Genomic DNA, 20,782 nt, shown 5'->3' on the forward strand with positions numbered 1-20,782 from the left:
TGCGAAAATCGAAGATTTTTGAAGTATATTGGATGGTCTTGTGAATTATTCTGTCTGTCTGTATGTCTGTATGTCAGTCGCCTACAGGTCACAATTTTCAACCAATCTTCACGAAACTTCACCAAATGGTAGAGTTGGTCATAAGCAATAAGCCTATTGTTTTTGGGGTAAAACGGTCAATAGGTCAACATAAGCCAATGGTCACCAAATTTGTCGAATTTCTAAAATCCTCAATTTTCATCCAATTGACTTGATATTTGAAGAGGATTTGCATATTTGGTCAATTAATTCAACCACCAAGTATTTTTGAGGTCAACATAGGCCAAAAGGTCAGATTTGGCCACGTTTCTGAAATCCTCAATTTTCATCCAATTAACCTGAAATTAAAAAAGGATTTGCATATCTGGTCAATAAATTCAACCACTAAGTATTTTTAACGTCAACATAGGCCAAAAGATCAACATAGGCCAAGTTTCTAAAATTCTCAATTTTCATCCAATTAATTTGAAATTTTAAGAGGATTTGTATATCTAGTCACTGAATTCAACCCCCAACTATATTTTGAGGTCAACATAGGCCAAAAGGTCAACATAGGCCAGATTTCTAAAATTCTCAATTTTGATCTGATTGACTTGAAATTTTAAGAGGATTTGCATACCTACCAGGTCACTGAATTAAACCACCAAATATTTTTGAGGTCATCATAGGCCAACAACTTATTTTAGGGATTTCGCAAGTATCATGCTATGCACGACATATTTATTGTCTGTTTGTCTGTCTGTCTGGCTGTATGTCATTCGCCTACAGGTCACAATTTTCAACCGATCTTCACAAAACTTCACCAAATGGAAGAGTTGGTCATAAGCAAGAAGGCTATTGCTTTTGGGAACAAAATGTCAATAGGTCAACATCGGCCAAAGGTCACCAACTTTGTCAAATTTCTAAAAACTTCAATTTTCATCCGATTGACTTAAAATTTTAATAGTAAGGGAAACATATGAAAATCTGTTAACTAAATTGTTACCAAAAATTTCTTCACCAATATGTTTGTAAAGGTGTGTAATAACATGTGTTAAAATGTTGAAGGTCAACTCCCGTGGGAAACCCAGAAAAAAAGCTGTTGAATTCGGGTACCGAAAAATTATTTTCGAGAATTTTTATTTTTTTAAATCGGCCCTTAAGTAACTTATGAGGGGTCAAATAAGGGTTTTTCATGATTCTGAGTTGATTGTTAACATTTATATTTCACCACAGACACTCCTTTGTGGAAAAATAATTTCTAAATACAGACTTGGCATTTAATATGGAATATTTTTTTTGTGGGGGTGAACTTACTTTTCAAGATGACTTAGAACCAAAAGTTCATTGGAATTATGTTGAAATTATTCGAGATTTTGTTAATGTGACCTTCAAAAGAAACAAAAACCACATTGGACATTTCGAAGCAAGTAAATTGATCCTTGAAAGTGATGTAAACTGATATCGAACTCAATTCATGGACAGTACTGTGTTAAACTTCTGTGCGTTTTCCAGAAGTATCTCTTTATTTTGCACATTAGCCAAAAAATTTTTTTAACAAAAACAAAAGTTAAATTACGACTGGGATTACTGACAGTAAAATTACAGTTCAGTACTTCGTGTAACCCCCACGAGCATTCAGGAGAGCACGTACACGTTGAGGCATGCTGTTCACGAGATTTGCCAAGGTTTGGACAGGAATCGCTTGCCATGCAGTTACAATAACCTGCTGCAATTCATGCACAGAGGCAGGCTGCTGGTCCAAGTTGTCGATTTGACGCGTTAATTCTGCCCACAAGTTCTCTGTCGGATTCATATCCGGGGACATGGCAGGCCACTCCATATGCTCTACACCACGGTCAGCAAGAAAGTGTTGGATCATGCGAGCACGATGAGGCCGTGCATTGTCATCTTGGAAGACAAAGTTTCATCGAAAGGCTGCACAAACAAATGGAAGCAATGTTTCTTCCAGAATGGCCCTGTGCTTGAACAGGTTCAGGTTTCCATTCAGAACAACCAGGTCAGTTTTGCCCCCTGCATGAATAGCAGCCCAAACGGTCACCCCACCACCTCCAGCTTGGACTCTTGGCAGTATACAATCTTCGTTGTAGGCTTCATGCACTTGTCTGCACACTCGGACGCGGCCATATTGACGATAGACCAGCAATCTAGACTTGTCACTGAAGATCACGTGATTCCAGTGTCCTGGCTGCCATTGACGGTGCTCTCTGACCCACTGCAATCGGCGCTGGCGGTGTTGTCTGGTCAGTCGTGGCTTTCTCAGTGGACGCCTGTCACGATAGCCTGCTTGAACCAGTCGTTGGTTGACTAGCCTTCTGGATACAAGCACATTTGTCAGGTGCTGCCACTCAGCCCTAAGCCGATTAGCTGACTTGGTACGGCCATTGCGGACTAACCGGTGCAGCTGGCGATCATCCCTCCTTGTGGTTCTGCGGGGACGTCCTGACCTCGGTATTGGAGTAGGGACACCCCTCTGAGCATTTCGTTTCAGGATCTTTGACACCTGACCTTGAGTGATGCCATACTGCCGAGCAATAGCACGCTGTTTCATGCCGGAATTTCGTAAAGCCACCACTAAATGACAAACAGCATTGTAGAGTTGACGGACCATCTCCAGGGGAAGCGGCAATAACTTTTGTAGACATGCAGCAGTTGTTTTCCACTAATACAGAACGCAACAACCCTTATATACCCGATTGTGAAGCCAATCGTCAAATGTACCTGTCCGTACAGTTTGTCACGCCACCTGTGATATAATCCTGTTATTGACTTCTTGCCGCGACAGACAATCAGTGACATGGTTCTTTTAACAAAGAAATCACCGAAGCGTAAAATAAACTCACCAGATTGATATACCGAGTTCAGAAAGTAAACCCAAGTCAAGAAAAAAAAAAATTCCATATTAAATGCCAAGTCTGTATATCTCATTTTCTACTTTGCAGGACATGGAGTCTAGCAATATGGATGAAGACGTTACTCCACCTGTGCTCAATTGCTTCATCTGTGCATGCTCGGATACACCAGCTGAAAGGCTCATACAGGCAACTCCAAAGGGATACTCAACTTTATTGAAACAAGCAGAAACTGTCGAAAATGTTACTGTTGTGGAACGTATGAAGGAGGCTCAAAAGGAAGGAAAACTGAGGTACCACCAGAAGTGTAAAAATGATCTGTACAACAACTTTGTTGCAACCACCAAGAAGTCAGCTCAAGCATCAAAGGCAGAGAAAGAGTCATCAAAGTTGAAGAGAAGACGCACTACTTGTGAGTTCAGTTCATCAACTGGCTGCAGTTCGAGAAGATCACAGTCAGTTGACCTCCTGTATAAGGATGTATGCATTCTTTGCAACCAACCAGCCCAGCTCTACAAAAATAATCCAGCACAAGCTAGAAAGAAATACAGAGTGCCAGATAATTTGACTGCAGATACACTGAAGGCAAGCTTGCTGAAGACAGCACGGAGTCGCGGGGATGACTGGGGCACTGAAGTCACTGGACGCCTGGAAGGGATCAACGACTTGGTAGCAGAAGAAACACTGTACCATTTGCGATGCAAACTTGTGTTTGCGAGAGGTGACAGTTTGTCCAAGACTGATGAGGAAGGAAAAAGGAAGAGAGGACAGAGGAGTATTGATGAGGAGCGAGAGGCAGTTTTTATTGAATTCTGCGAATGGTTAGACTCAGAATTAGAGCATGGGGTAATGAACATGGACCAAGTCCATGAAAAGCTGCAGGAGTTTGATCAGTCACCAGAGAAGAGCCTTTCTTATTCAAAGCATTGGCTAAAGATAAAACTTCTAGAGAAATACGAAGACACCTTGTATTTCACAACACAGGAAAGAAGGGCAGATGTACTCTGTCTCAAAGATGGCACCGACAATATTCTGCGAGCGCATCATGCTAATCTTGACCATGGAGATGAGAAGACTCAGATCATAAAGACGGCACTCAAGTTCATATCCAATGATATTGCCTTGATTGATTTAGGTCCAAAGTCATACCCCACCACACACAGTATGACTGACATCGATAGTCAGCTGACACTTGTTCCTGCAAGCCTTCAGATGTTCTTGAGACCGATTGTCAAGACAGACGAAAGAGTTGCCGTTTGGGGGCAGAATTTTATTAAGGCCTGTCGACCTCGGTCTGGAGTATTGCCACACCAAATGGGGCTTGCCATACAACTTGATCATAGATTTGGGTCAAAATGGATGCTCAACAAGTTCCACCGGCTGGGATACACTGAGTCTTACACGGAGACACAAAACTACAAATACTGCTTCCTTAATAGTAGGAGTGGAGATGATGTTCCAGATACTTCTGGCACTCTTGACACCATTGTGGAGGAAACCGATGAACAGATCAATGATGAGGTTGCGGTTGATGCTGCGCTTGGGGATCAATCAGTGATGACAGCCAAAGTGCCAGCCAGTGAAAGTGAATTGTCAAGTAATGATCAGGTGGTCTTTATGGAGGTTGGGGAAACAAACAATGCAGTCACTCAGTTTGTTGGAGACAATATAGATTTAAACATTGTCTCTATTCACGGAAACACTCCCTTTCACTCAATGGGTTGGATCGAAGTCACCTCTCCGGCACCACCTTTGCCAGATCCACAGGCAACAGCAGCTTTCCCCCGGGTGAAGTTGAAGGCACTCGACAAAGCTAAGATCCTGAGAGGAACTGAAGTAAAGATTATTCCATTTACGAACAGGAAACAGATAGGAACGAACACGATCATGTTTCTCCCCCTCACTGAGCTTTCCTCCTCCCTGGCTCATGATCAGCCACTCCTCACTCCAGGTGACACACTCTGGGCAGCAGGGTGGGTGATCAAAGCCAACGATCCTGAGTTCCCACACTCCAACTGGAATGGCTGGATGAAGAGAATCCATGCTAATGATGCAAAGCAGAGCACACAGATCGAGTTCCTCCCAGGAGAAGGAGATTGAAGGAATTGAAGAAGGGTGACATTCGGTACAACATGTTCTCAAGGAAGGCAGCGGCAGGAGTGATCAAACCAGAGACTCTACCTCCAACAGAGGGTGCAGCTGCACAACATTCACTCCGTGCCTACCTGCAGACCCGGGACTGGATCCTTCTACAGAGCATGTCTCTGAACCCCAGTGACTATGGATGGACAATAGGTGTGCATGGGTATGAGCCAGTTCCAACACTGGACCCCACGGCTCCTGAGGAGCTATTGCAGTTCACGAGCTGTAATTGTCATGGAGATTGCAGCAACCGGCGATGCAGCTGCAAGAAGAATGGGGTCACGTGCATCTCGGCCTGTGGAGTCTGTAATGGCATTACATGCAGAAACTGCAGTCATGATGTTGTTGAGTCTGAAGAAGACATAGACAATGACTGTTGAAACTTCTGACATTGTGAATGAGAAATAACTCTTGAGTATTATAATATATGTATGTGAAATAAAAGCTACTTTGTGTGTAAATGTAAAAGTGAAAATATAAATGTTAACAATCAACTCAGAATCATGAAAAACCCTTATTTGACCCCTCATAAGTTACTTAAGGGCCGATTAAAAAAAAAAAAAAATTCTCGAAAATAATTTTTCGGTACCCGAATTCAACAGCTTTTTTTCTGGGTTTCCCACGGGAGTTGAACTTCAACATTTTAACACATGTTATTACACACCTTTACAAACATATTGGTGAAGAAATTTTTTGGTAACAATTTAGTTAACAGATTTGTGAAATATCTCATAAAATGCCCTTACTATAAGAGGAGTTGCATATCTGATCAGTGAATTCAACCACCAAGTACTTTTGAGGTTAGCATCGGCCAAAAGGTCAACATAGGCCAAAAGGTCAGCATAGGCCAAGTTTCTGAAATCCTCAATTTTCATCCAATTAACTTGAAATTTGAAAAGGATTTGCATATCTGGTCAATAAATTCAACCACTTAGTATTTTGACGGTCACTACCAGGTCACTGAATACCTACCAGGTCACTGAATTAAACCACCCAATATTTTTGAGGTCATCATAGGCCAACAACTTATTTGAGGGATTTCGCAAGTATCGCGCTTTGCACGACATATTTCTTGTTTGTTTGCCTGTGAACAAGATATCTCAAAACGTTTTGAACGGATTCGGACGAAATTTGGCAGAGAGGTAGTGTATGTGACACGGACAAAATGATTAGATTTTGGTGAAGATCCGGATTCGGATCCGGCTAGTAGAATTTTTAAAGTGATTCTTCACCATTGGGAGATCGGGCCAAAAACGATAAATAGCATAATATCTCAAAAGGTTGTCGACGGATTTGGACAAAACTTGGTGGACCGGTTGGTTGTCTGACAAGGACGAATCGATTCGATTTCGGTGGAGATCTGCATATGGATTCGGATATGAGAATTATTTAAGTCTTAAGTGATTCTTCACTATTGGGAGATACGGCCAAAAACTGATATATAGCAGGATATCTCAAAAAGTTGTGGATGGATTTGGACAATACTCGGTGGAGAGGATGTGATTGTGACAAGGAAGAATAGATTCAATTTTGGTGAAGATCTGGATCTAGATAGAAGAATTTAGGTGATTCTTCACCATTGAGAGATGGGGCCAAAAACGATAAATAGCAGGATGTCTCAAAAGTTTATGGATGGGTTCTGACATGGACGAGTTATGACAAAACTAGGTGTATAAATTGGTTAGGTGACAAGAACAAGCTGATTAGATTTTGGTTCAGGTCTGAATCGAGATACGACCTATCAGTGGGATACAAAACGTAAACTGTTCACCTGGCGGAGGTATTCTCTCTACTGAGTGCCCTTCTAGTTTTATTCAGTAATAATCAGAATCACTACAATTTAACACAGGTGGAGGTCAATTAACTTGGTGTGTGATTTTGAAGGTGATTGGTTACACCTGAGCTAATTTACAATTGCTATTATAAGGGGGGTGGACACTTATCCAACCAAGATATTCTACTCGTCGTTTGTATTTTTAACTAATTTTCTGAAATTTGTTGAATTTGTTTTTCAATTATTGGAAGTTGTGGGTTACGTGAACGTAAAACGTGACAATTTTACGCAAAACATCACTGAGGAATTATTGTAAATAAAGGTGGAAAAAGTCTGATTTAATGCAATTTAATTCCAGGTTATAAGGCAGCAAAAGGTGAAAAATTTGAAACGGGGTGTAGACTTTCTATATATATCCTGTACATATATTGCTCGATTTTGTTTCTGAGCAACAGAATTACAGGGGTTCAAAACCGGGAATAGATAAATGGCCCACCCTGTATTTACTTATTTATCGCGAAATAAATAAAACGTCTGCATAAATAAAATCACTGCATTCAAATCATGCTTGAAGGTATCATAGTTCTCAGAGATGGCCAAACGGATCTTCATCCAACCTTCAGAGGTTCAGTGAGTGCCGAGGAGTGTTTGAGACAAATAAAAAATAGAAAATTTTGAAAAAAGAAGTTGCATTTCCTTGGAATTTTTTAATTGCGGTATCATGCCTAAGGCTTTGTAGCAATGCGAAAGGTAATATTAAATGATGTGCAATCCCATTCCTTAGTGGCTATAGGGAAGTGTTTTGGGCCTTGACAAAAATAGAAAATAAACAAAATTTGATTTCTTGAAAATGCCAACAGGATTAGAACATCACCAGGTAATGCTGGGTACCAATGCTAGTTAAACCGTAAACAAGAGAGTATGGAAATGTAATTGCGGCTTTCATGACAAGGATTATTTGTTATCATTTGGAATGTGGCCTCCCAATGTTGAAGGGTAATCCGAAAAGCTTGCATTTGAAATACGTAGATAATCCCTTGGGCTGGCAGGATGGCCTAGCCCGAGAGGTAGGCACACTCACCTCTAAGCTGTTTGGCTTGGGTTCGAATCCTGACACAGCTATAAACTTTCATCCTGGTGTTTCACAGGCAGGACGATTCATCAATGTGTGTGGCTTCCCTTGGATGGATGTTAGCACTGTTTGTGTTATGTCGATGTTAGCACTGCGTCTTGTTTGCCCTAATTAGTTGGTGGATGCCAAAGACCCCATGGTGTCCTTCCGGAAGAGTAGGCGAGCCATTGCCAGCATCATGGACAAATTCCTCCCCCCCACCACTACTACTACTACTACTGGGAAGGCAATGGCAAACAATTCAATGTAACCCTTACTCAGGAAGCTGCTTCGGTGGCACCGACACTCAAGGCTATGGTACATCGAGAGAGAAACCGGCTTATGGCACTGCCCAATTTATGGTAATGGGTTCACTTTGGGGCCACATTGATTTCACTTTGAAATGTTTCCATGTAGGGAAGATTTACCAGGAAAAGTACTCGAGAACGAAAAATATGGCGAATTTCAGTGCGAGTTGAATTGTCCTTTTCTTATCCTCGGCTCACCTGCTCTTCGCTTTAAATATATACCGAGATGATATTACAATATTGTGCAGTTCCATCCTCATCTCCCATTGTATTATTCCAACTCCTATACACGACGCCGAAACACAAGAGCAGAGCGAATCGTTCACCGCTGTTGCGTATATTGCACCGAGCCGAATAAAATTTGCTCCCAGGAGACATTTACGCAAATCCCACAGCTAAGGTGGCACAAATTCATTACCAGGGAAGCTTCGAGTAACGTTTTTTAATATGCGCCAAAGTGATGAAACAAGACACCACCGTCTCAACAAATGACGTTTGCTCTCACCGACGATGCTTTCGGGGATGGCGTGCGGGAAGCTGAGAACGGGGCTGTCTCCGACAATTAACAACAGCAGAGAGCAGGAGATGTTCCACTGAAAGGATCGTTGCCTTATTGCTGCCCCTGCGGACTCCCTTGCTTACCGCGCCATTGCACGTCGGATTGCACAAAGATGTCGGTTTCTTCACCAAGATCTTTTGGCAAACATCACGAGGAATTTCTGCACCAGCTACGCTCATGCGTTTTGATCCAAATGGTCTTCAAACAAAAGCACCTGATACGTGCTCCATTCGTGCTGTAAATTAGCTCATTAGTAAAGTAAAGATTTTTTTAAAATTGCTAAAAAAATTAGTAAAGATTCAGAATCATTGGAATCTCCTGCGATGAAGTTAACTCCGAGGGCCTTTCACTCTCTCACCGCAGGCAGGTTGGTGGTCTCTCTGTCATCGACCGACTCCTCTCCGGCCTTGCTCCCCCAGCTCTCTCTGGGCTCTGTCCCGCAAATATTCCTACAGGTCGCACAAGATCTGTCTGCAACCCTCTTATGGTTAAACTGCCAAAATCAAGACTCTCTGCTCACCTTCACTCCTTCATTCCTCTTTTCTCCCGCCTCCGGAACAAACTCCCTCACTCTCTTCAATCCCTCTCTCCCTCCAGGTCTTTAAAACAGCTGTTCACCACCATCTCTTATCTTCCCCAATCCAAAACCTTGATCTTTTCTACCCCCGCTAATTCACCCCAGATTCACTTTTTTGAAATACCGACTTCTTTCCTGGAAGTCCTAGCAGTATCAATGTGTTTTATGCTTCTCCCCCAACCCCCCCGCTTCCCACGCCTCCTCCCCCCAAGCACTCTTCCTCCCATAGATCTCCCGATGTCCCTGCTCTCAAATGTTGATCTTGTGTGCTTCCCCCTCTCTCCCCATCTTGTCTCCCGCTCCCTTTATTTTGTCTTATGTGTCCATTTGTTTTTTTTTAGTGATTAATGTTAGCTCTTACACGAGCCTCGATCTTGTATACAAAAAAAACAACAAAAAAAACTCAGGTGTAACCAATCACCTTCAAAATCACACACCAAGTTAAATGGCCTCCACCTGCGTTAAATTGTAGTGATTCTGATTAGGTATTTTGTGACATGTAGCATATCTTTTTTTTGGTCATAGCAAAAACATACATGGTAATTAAACCCAGGCAAATAAATAAATAAACAAACATTCCTAATAAATATTCTGGAGTTGTTCGGGCGTATAACAGCAGTGGCCTGTGGGAAAGATCCGAAGGAGAGATGAGCAAGGATAACAAGCCTCGTGCGCACGATTCGTGTCCCGACAGCGATGATTGCCACTCCCTTTACCTGTCGGCTTGGAATGTGACAGCCCCCTATCCTGCAAGCAAACTACAACTGAAAGTACCCGGCACACCCATGAAGACAAACACATCTACATCCCTGTCGTTTGGCAGAACCTGGCATGTGCCGGTCAAACATCTATCGATTTTCAGCTCGGCCCATTTCTACTTCCATTATACCAATTTCAAGTGGCAATGTGGGTGCCCGGCCGGTGCCCAATTTTTTTGTTTGTTTTTTTTGTATGCATAATCGAGGCTCGTGAAAGAGCTAACATTTATCACACAAACAAATCAAACAGACAAACAAACAAAGTATATAAAAAGGGGAGCGGTAGACAAGATGGGGAGAGAAGGGGAAGCACATAAACACAACATTTGCGAGCAGGGCCATCGGGAAATGTGTGGGAGGGAGAGGGCTTGGGGGAAGGCGGTGTGGGTAGGGGGGGGGGGAGGGAGAAGTATAAACACAAGGACACCAAGGACTTCCAGGAAAGAAGTTGGTATTTCAAAAAAGTGGATTTGGGGTGAAATTAGCGGGGGTAGAAAAGATCATCTAAGGATATTCATCGGTTGTAGCAACGACAAGGTAACACCTGTAGACAACTGCTTTTTGGCTAGTCTGGTTTGAAATGACCACAGTGTCACCCTGGTGGTAACCCTCAGAATGATAATAACAGGGCATACAATTGGAGAGCATACAAGAGAACAAGCCCATGCCTTTCCCCTCACCAGTCACATGACCTCCCACATACCACCCAATGCCACTTACAGATGTAGTAATAGTCTGTTCCAGGATGGAACTCCACGCCCAGTGAAAAGGGTGTGAAACGCTGGATCTTCTCCACATGGCGGAATGCTCTTGTGTAAGGCTGCGGCCTGTCACAGTTGAATCGGAGGAAGCCGGGTTTTGCAGTGTTACAGGTGTTGTATTGACCTCTCCGAACCTGGTGGATAAGCAGGTTCGACGGCTCGTCCAGCTGAGTCAACTTGTCGGAGCGTGGACAAAGAAACTCCACATAGTCACCGATGTTGACATGGAGAGCGTAATCCATGCCATTCAATCTGCGCGAAAAGAGCACGCGACTCCATCAGCATGTACATACAGTGAGATGAGCCAATTGCACATCATCATCGCTCCTAAGATCATCATTAGGATGCCTGGACTCAAGGTCATGGACAATAGGATTATTGTCGACGTGGTGGTGGTTTGTATGCAGCCTGTGGCTGCTGCTGGCATCGCTTTCTGTGCCGCTGATGCAGCAGCGCCCGTTACCAGAAAGCTGGTACTCATTTTGCCCACCTCGGAAGGATGGCAGGCTGAGCCAACCCGGCTGGTGTTATATCAACAGGGGCTTGAACTCAGGACCCCAAGATCCCAAGCCAGCCACCATAACCATTAAGCCGACACCAGGCTTCCATATGGACCACCACCAACATCAAGCATGTGCATCCTCTTCACTTTTATCCAATGGCTGTAAAATACAAGTGATGTAAATCAGAGATGCACAAAAGCAAAACATCACTAATACATTAATTCATACATTTATTATGTATGCAAATATGGCAGAATTCTCAAACATGAGATTTCTCTTCCTCTTCTTTTCTCGGATCTCCTCCCTGGATTTTTCTTCTCCACCACATTCTTCTCATCCTCCTCTATGATCCTTTTTCTCTCTGGTCATACATTCTTCTCTTCCTTTTCTCAATTTTTATTTTGTCTCTTTACTCCCCCCCCCCCCCCCCCCCCCGTGCACATATAATAAACAGACAGCACCATAATGAAAATTTGATTCTAATCAGATCGAGGAATTCTCTTTTTTGGAAGTTGGAGATTAGTTTATCTTTAATGTTTCTACCTCCGACACCTAAGGTTATGTTTTCGAAATGTTACCTAAGGAGGTTGTGTTTTCACTCCTGTTTGTCTACCTGTTTATGAGCACGATATCTCAAAAGGGTGTGGATGGATTCGGACGGAATTTGATGGATGGGTTGGGTCGACCACAAGGACGAATTGATTAGATTTTGGTGAAGATCCGAATCTGGATCTGAGAATTCTTCAAAGTGATTCTTCACCATTGAGAGATGGGGCTGAAACCGATATATAGCATGACATCTCAAAAGGTTATGGACGGATTCGGATGAAACTTGGTGGACGATTTGGGTCGGAGAAAAATAGTAGGGGGGGGGGCGATTAGAAGGGGAGGGGTGAGGGGGAAGTTTTGAAGCGGAGGGGTGAGGGGGAGTTTTGAAGGGGAGGGGTGATGGGGGAGTTTTGAAGGGGAGGGCTGAGGGGTGAGTTTTGAAGGGGAGGGGTGAGGAGGGTGATTAAACGTGGAGGGGTGAGGGGGGAGTTTTGAAGGGGAGGTGTGAGGGGGGAGTTTTGAAGGGAAGGGGTGATGGGGGAGTTTTGAAGGGGAGGGCTGAGGGGTGAGTTTTGAAGGGGAGGGGTGAGGGGGGGTTTTGAAGGGGAGGGGTGAGGGGGGGTTTTGAAGGGGAGGGGTGAGGGGGGAGTTTTGAAGGGGAGGGCTGAGGGGTGAGTTTTGAAGGGGAGGGGTGAGGGGGGAGTTTTGAAAGGGAGGGCTGAGGGGGGAGTTTTGAAGCGGAGGGGTGACGGTGAGTTTTGAAGGGGAGGGCTGAGGGGTGAGTTTTGAAGGGGAGGGGTGAGGGGGGTTTTGAAGGGGAGGGGTGAGGGGGGAGTTTTGAAGGGGAGGGCTGAGGGGTGAGTTTTGAAGGGGAGGGGTGAGGGGGGAGTTTTGAAAGGGAGGGCTGAGGGGGGAGTTTTGAAGCGGAGGGGTGACGGTGAGTTTTGAAGGGGAGGGCTGAGGGGTGAGTTTTGAAGGGGAGGGGTGAGGGGGGATTTTGAAGGGGAGGGGTGAGGATGGTGATTAGAAGTGGAGGGGTGAGGAGGGAGTTTTGAAGGGTGAGGAGGAGTTTTGAAGGGGAGGGCTGAGGGGGGAGTTTTGAAGGGGAGGAGTGAGGAGGGTGATTAAACGTGGAGGGGTGAGGGGGGAGTTTTGAAGGGGAGGTGTGAGGGGGGAGTTTTGAACGGGAGGGGTGAGGAGGGTGATTAGAAGTGGAGGGGTGAGGAGGGAGTTTTGAAGGGGGGGGGGTAAGGGGGAGTTTTGAAGGGGAGGGGTGAGGGGGGAGTTTTGAAGGGGAGGGGGGAGTTTTGAAGGGGAAGGCTGAGGTGGGAGTTTTGAAGGGGAGCCGTGAGGGGGGAGTTTGGAAGGGGAGGGGTGAGGGGGAGTTTTGGAGGGGAGGGGTGAGGTGGGAGTTTTGAAGGGGAGGCATGAGGGGGGAGTTTGAAGGGGAGGCGTGAGGGGGGAGTTTTGAAGGGGAGGCGTGAGGGGGGAGTTTGGAAGGGGAGGGGTGAGGGGGAGTTTTGGAGGGGAGGGGTGAGGTGGGAGTTTTGAAGGGGAGGCGTGAGGTGGGAGTTTTGAAGGGGAGGCGTGAGGGGGGAGTTTTCAAGGGGAGGCGTGAGGGGGAGTTTGGAAGGGGAGGGGTGAGGTGGGAGTTTTGAAGGGGAGAGGTGATGGAGGCGATTAGAAGGGGAATGGTGAGGGGGGAGTTTTGAAGGGGAGGCGTGAGGGGGGAGTTTGGAAGGGGAGGGGTGAGGGGGAGTTTTGGAGGGGATGGTTGAGGAGGGAGTTTCGGAGGGGATAAAAGATAGGGCCAAAAACGATACATTTTATTAACTTTTTCCATTCTACTTGAGCCCTTTCCCCCAATCTGCCTTCATAGTAACATCCGTTTCCTATCGCCCAAATGATTTCTTCAACAAAATCATTTCCATAAGATGCCAGAAGGATCTCATGCAACATACAAATGTTACCAAAAAGCATACTCCCTACGACTCGAGGCGAGGAATTTAAAAGATGCCTTGATTGGCTGTCCAGTGTCCAAGGAATATTTTGTCAATAACATCTTTGGAATGTTTCTAAATGCAAAATACGAAGCCTGACGATCCTTGGAATTTTCATCGCGATGCATCCGATTCCCAACTGGACGTGCAAACTCGCATTAGGCTGAAGTCACAAATGTGGCATTTTAAACAGGCCTATGACATCAACTGAAACAGCTTGGAGTATTGCAATGAGGAACGGGGGAGGAAAGGAAGGAGCAGTGCCAGTAGGGGGTATGGGGATATGGGAGCATGGGATGAGAGAAATGAGGATTCGGGAGCTCATAAAATCCTTGCAACAGTCAAAATCTTCCACTGCCTGAAAACAGATCAAACGCCAAGGCTGATTGACTTTTCTACTCTTTGAACAGCTTCAAAGTTTGTTATCCAGTAACTGAGCTGACACGGCCCTCTACGAAAAAAAACTTTGTGAAAACTTTATGTCACGTCAAGTTAAATTTGCAGGTTTTTTTTTTTTTTTTTAGGATGATGTGTGCGGCGATAGATCCGTGATGGTGTGGGTTGTCATCACTACCGCAGGAAGAGAACACAAGCTGTAAATTACACCAGATCACATGTAATTTGTAAATTACACCAGATCACATGTAATTTGTAAATTACACCAGATCACATGTAATTTGTAAATTACACCAGATCACATGTAATTTGTAAATTACACCAGATCACATGTAATTTGTAAATTACACCAGATCGCACAAGCGTCACTAAGCCTGGTGTTGGCTTAGCGGTTGGGGTGCCGGCTTGGAATCCTAGGATCCTGGGTTCAAATCCCGGTTGATCGCTGAATTGGTTTAATTGGTCCAAGCTGGTTTAATGGGCCTAAAGACAGATCTTTGGGGTCTTAAGGGTCTTCATGGTTCTTTGGGGTCATTGGGTCTTTTGGGTCCTCTGAGTCCTTTGGTTGTTTGGGGTCTTTAGGATATTTTGGGTCTTCAACGTCTCTTGGGTCTTCAGGGTCTTTTGGGTCATCTGGGTCTTTGGTGTATTTTGGGTCCTTGAGGTCTTTTGGATCTTAGCCTGTCATCCTTCCGAGGTCGCCAAATTGAGTACCAGTTCACTGGTAATTCCCTGCATGTCGCAAGAAGTGACCAACAGGGTTGACGGCAGGAAGGGCATCCGGCCATAAAACATTGTTTCAAAAAGGGGACCACCATGCCCAAAATAAGGCCAACCCCCGCTCTGCGGGGAAAATGGCCTCTAAAGGTGGTTGTTTGTTTGTTTTGCACAAGCGTCATTGGATTTTGGTAAACGCAACATCAACGCAATAGCAGTCTCGTAATCTCTAAAAACCTGACATCCGTTGAGCTCTCACTCATGGGAGGAAGAATGACAGGAGGATCAAGGGAACAGCAGCAGTTTGTCATTGGACAAACAAATTGGTTATTCGGGAAATGTTTGAGCGATTCCGTTGAACATTGGAAGGCATCTACATATTACGTACATTAGAGACTAAGTGTCTAAACTCAGAAAAAGAATCGGGAAGATAGGAAGGAAAATAATGTGGAGGCGAGTTGAGCAAGGGGGAAGATAAATGATGAAGGGAGGAAGTTGTTAAGAAGAATGGTGTTTGAGACAATCGGAGGGCGTGTTCAGAGACTTTTATTTTCTGGATAGAAAGTCAAGGCTCATAGAAAAGTTAGAACAGAGAATGGATGTGTCGGCATGACGTGTGCGGGGATAGATGGACGCAACGCCACAAAAGGAACAGCAGAAAGAGAGGGTGAAATCGACAGCAGGGGGAGAGTAAAAAATAAACAGAGACTTGGACAAACGGGATACGGGAAAAGCAGACAATCGGAAAGGGAAAAACAAGAAATTTGAAAGGGGAGAGGGGGAGGTTAATGGGGGTATAAAAGATCATGGTTTTGGATGGCGGATGATCTGAGATGGTGAGGAAAATCTGTCTTGAAGATCTGGAGGGAAGAATGAGATTGAAGAGAATGTGGAAGTTTGTTTCACAGGTGGAGGAAAAGACGAACAAATGAGGTGAGGTGAGCAGTGATACTGGATTTTGGGAGTTTCACCAGAAGGGGGTTACTGGCAAACCACGTCACGTGCACCTTGAATAAATCTGGGGAAGAGAGGGGGTGGGGGGGGGGGCACGGAGAGAACAGAGTGTGCAAGGCCAGAAAGGAGGCGGTAGAAGACAGCGAGAGAGAGACCACCGCCCTGTCGGTGATGTGAAAGTGTTAGGCCCACAGACACAGACTCGGCTTCGGCGCACGAGGTTCCAATGATCTTGAAGGCCTTGGTTTCCGCAGCATCAAACTGACATGGCAACATTTCACCATTCTCTGTGTGTATTATGCATTTGGTCCTTCAAAAAGCTTGTTTACAAATTAAAAGTTGGTTAACTCAACACATGAAAAAAGTATAATTTTGAGAGAAGGATAAAGGAGGAATATTAAGGCACTGTGGAGGCTATCAGTAAACATTATAGGAATAACAAGGAGATACGGAGTTGGCCTCAGCCCCAGGCACTAACATCTCTCGTGATGCAAGAATTCCAGGTTCAAATTCCATATATTGTCACACCACCACAAGCCTTTAAACCCAACCACCCCCCATTACAACTCCTCAACCCACCACCACCATAAATACCCAACCTCTCACCCTTCCTCTCCCTCCTCCCTCCCCCCACCTTTGCTCCTCCCCCACTCCCCAAGTCTCAACCTCCCCCTCCCAACTCTGTTCCATCTTTGCTCTACCCCACTCCCCAAGTGTCAACCTCCCCCTCCCAACTCTGTTCCATCTTTGCTCTACCCCACTCCCCAAGTGTCAACCTCCCCCTCCCAACTCTGTTCAATCCCTGCTCCTCCCCCACTCCCCAAGTCTCAACCTACCCCTATCAACTCTGTTCCATCTTTGCTCTCCCCCACTCCCCAAGTCTCAACCTCCCCCTCCCAACTCTGTTCAATCCCTGCTCCTCCCCCACTCCCCAAGTCTCAACCTCCCCCTACCAACTCTGTTCCATCTTTGCTCTCCCCCACTCCCCAAGTCTCAACCTCCCCCTTCCAACTCTGTTCCATCTCTGCTCCTCCCCCACTCCCCAAGTCTCAACCTCCCCCTACCAACTCTGTTCCATCTTTGCTCTCCCCCACCCCAAGTCTCAAACTCCCCCTCCAAACTCTGTTCTATCTTTGCTCTCCCCCACTCCCCAAGTCTCAAACTCCCCCTCCCAACTCTGTTCAATCTCTGCTCCTCCCCCACTCCCCAAGTCTCAAACTCCCCCTCCAAACTCTGTTCTATCTTTGCTCTCCCCCACCCCAAGTCTCAACCTCCCCCTCCCAACTCTGTTCCATCTTTGCTCTCCCCCCACCTCAAGTCTCAACCTCCCCTTCCCAACTCTGTTCAATCTCTGCTCCTCCCCCACCCCAAGTCTCAACCTCCCCTTCCCAACTCTGTTCAAACTCTGCTCCTCCCTCCTCTGAGCCCCAACTCTGTTCAATCCCTGCTCCTCCCAACTCTGTGTCCTTTCCTCCTCCCACTCGTAACATCAAGCGGACATTCTTACATCGATTATTTCATATTTAATATCGTATCAACACAATCACATCTACTATATAAAAATACACCTATTCAAATCGTAATTAAACAACTTTTAATTACCACAAACCATTAATTTACTGTTCAGAAACCTGTTCGTCGTGACAATTGAGGAAAGAAACCCAATCAGGAAATTGAACGTGCAACTCGTAACGATCCTGGAAATTCACATGAAAATCATTGCACAGAATCTGCGTACACGGCTCCACACGGCCCACCTCAATACCCTCTATAAATGAGCCACCGGTGTGATCCCAGTCACTTTATGAATGGATCGACATAAGTTAACACCAAAGGAGTTGCCTCGTAACATTGGGATGGTTTATGGGAATGGGAATGACTCAGACTGCACTTGCTTCAAGTACAATGTTCATCCCAATGTTACGTCACCAACAATGGCAAAGTACCATCAGACTATGCAGTTCATGCAGAGACTTTGCTCAGGTTGCCTAAGGTTGCCCGATAACGATGCTCAGAACCCCTCGTGAGGATCGTTATCTTGACTTGCACCAAAGATCTGCTTTTCAACATCACAGTCTCTCCAGAACGATCTGTGATGACCAATCAACAATTTCGTGTCCACCCAGACATTTTGGAGCAGGGTTCATGCCAGCTGTAGTTGAGAGAAGACCACCGGCCACTAACAGAGCACTAACGCAGCGCCATCGAGAGCAGCGCTTGCAACGGTCGACAAAACATTACAAATGGAGGCCCCGTGAACCCTTGCCGCCATATTGTTTTCACTAATGCTTCTGAGATTCCTCCTAAACTTCAATAATGGACTCTGGAGATGAATGACCGATGACTGGAGACGAATGGTGAAGGAACGATGGAGTCTGGAGACGAGGGTGAGGAGTGATGTTCTCATTTCACCATTGGGTGGCGTGATCAGTTTGGTGAGAGCATCCGGATTGCATAGTAGGTCGACCTAATGTTGTGATCATTCGGAGGGTCGCTATGACTGTCATCCTTCTGGCACAGCAGCAAGGTCCCAACTTCATTTTCTGGATGACAACAACCATCCACAGCATGCACATGCTGTCAACGCTGCACGCCAGGACCTGAACATCACTCACATAGACCAGGCCGCACTAAATCCGCACGCTCACTCAACATGCGTGGAACATCTTCAGGAGCCATGTTTGCTCATCGTCTCGTGATCAAATGGAAGTATCCTCGGTTGCAGAATGAGCCAACATTCCATAACGAGAGCCGGATCATCTGATTTGTGTCGGAGCGAATGGTGGTCACACCTTATTAAAGTCAATTCAATTCTCCCAATGTAAACTTGATTGTAATCATTTGTAGATTCACGTTTTTGCCAATTTGCATCCTCATTTCAGATACTATAGCTCTGTCGTTTTCACATAACAAGTTAACTTTGGCTTGTTACCTTTGCTTGTTAACTTAAGTTAACTTTGTCACATACGCTTTTTGGTCAGTTAACCGCCGCCAAAGGTGGATGGAGTTAATGTTTTCAACCCTGTCTGTCTGTCTGTTTGTGAACAGAATATCTCAAAAATTTGTGGACGGATTCGGACGAAATTTGGCAGAGATGTAGTGTATGTCACACGGACGAAATGATTCGATTTTGGTGAAGATCCGGATTCGGATCTGGCTAGTAGAAATTTTTAAGTGATTCTTCACCATTGGGAGATAGGGCCAAAATGATATATAGCAGGATATCTCAAAAAGTTGTGAACAGATTTGGACGAATCTTGTTGGACAGGTTGGGTGTGTGACAAGGAAGAATAGATTCGATTTTTGTGAAGATCTGAATATAGATTCGGATATGAGAATTATTTACTTTTTAAAGTGGTTCTTCACCATTGAGAGATAGGGCCAAAATGATAGATAGCAGGATATCTCAAAAAGTTGTGGACGGATTTGGACGAACCTTGGTGGAGAGGTTGTGTATGTGAAAAGAAAGAATTGATTCAATTTTGGTGAAGATCTGGATCCGGCTAGTATAATTTTTAAGTGTTTCTTCAACATTGAGAGATAGGGCCAAAATGATATATAGCAGGATATCTCAAAAAGTTGTGGACGGATTTGGACAAAACCTGGTGGAGAGGATGGGTGTGTGACAAGGAAGAATAGATTCGATTTTGGTGAAGATCTGAATATGGATTCGGATATGAGAATTATTTACTTTTTAAAGTGGTTCTTCACCATTGAGAGATAGGGCCAAAATGATAGATAGCAGGATATCTCAAAAAGTTGTGGACGGATTTGGACGAACCTTGGTGGAGAGGTTGTGTATGTGACAAGGACGAATCGATTAAATTTTGGTGAAGGTCTGGATCTGGATCCAGATAATATAATTTTTTAAGTGATTCTTCGCCAATGAGTGATTTGGCCAACCAGGCGGAGGTATGCTCTCTACTGAGTACCGCTCTTGTATTTATTGATGGAGTTTACTGATCAATGTGCCGATCTCTCTTCAACTAAAATATGAACACACCTGGAGGTACAAGCCTGAAAACTTTTGCTCATTCATTTTGGTTTTTGTGTGAAGAGTTCTCTACAAGCTACAGAGCAAAGTTAATAAAAAGGCGTTATTAGAAATATAATGAATTCTGGTGCTCTGTCCGAAGGCAAATTCAATGCTGCCAACGCAGCCTCACAGGAAGGATTACCCTGGGCTGTTTGCCATTGCCTTCCTAGCAGTAGGTAGGGCAGAGTACCTGACCGACTGATGTACTATGTGATGCAGAGCGTTGGTTCTGCCAAAGCAATTTCTTGACTTGCGGTCAGGTTTGGCGGTTTGACATCCCTCTCCCAGCAGTTGTCAGGGCAGGAATTTGTAATTTGGTCAGGGTGCCGGAGATAGCTCGCCTACTCTTGACGAAGGACAACGTGGGATTATTAACATCAAAATTAATCAAAACATCAAAAAAGATCATTAACATCTTGAATGCACTTACATGTGACTGTGTGTTGTGGGAGAGGGTTTGGTGAACAACAACCACAACAGGATCACGATTGACCTGCATCATGAGGTTGGTCAATTCGTTCTGTATTTTGGGGTGTTCAATATGTTCTCAGAACGAGATACTTACAATAATCCAAAAAGCGTTATTTTTATATATCACGAGTATGGACCTGTGGAACATCTGTGTAATGTCAAAAGTGACTTCAAGTCCTCAAATCCCTCACCTCCACAAAATCCCAAGTCATCAACCTCCCCCTCCCAATATGAGGGCTTCAATCCCCTCCTCACTCCAAGCCTTCAAACCCCCT

The 20,782-nt window shown here is 44.8% G+C and overlaps 1 protein-coding gene across 2 annotated transcripts in view; it reads right to left on the reverse strand.

Annotated features, from left to right (window-relative positions):
* LOC137420665 (ephrin-A4-like) overlaps positions 1 to 20,782 on the reverse strand; it is a 91,835-nt gene that overhangs the window by 23,268 nt on the left and 47,785 nt on the right. For both annotated transcript variants that reach the window (XM_068105913.2, XM_068105912.2), the window contains exon 2: positions 10,841 to 11,133. In XM_068105913.2, coding sequence (XP_067962014.1) covers positions 10,841 to 11,133 — 293 coding nt within the window. The remainder of the gene's footprint in view (positions 1 to 10,840; positions 11,134 to 20,782) is intronic.

This window comes from Myxine glutinosa, chromosome 2, assembly GCF_964187855.1.
Source record: "Myxine glutinosa chromosome 2, kmMyxGlut1.1, whole genome shotgun sequence".
Lineage (NCBI taxonomy): Eukaryota > Metazoa > Chordata > Myxini > Myxiniformes > Myxinidae > Myxine > Myxine glutinosa.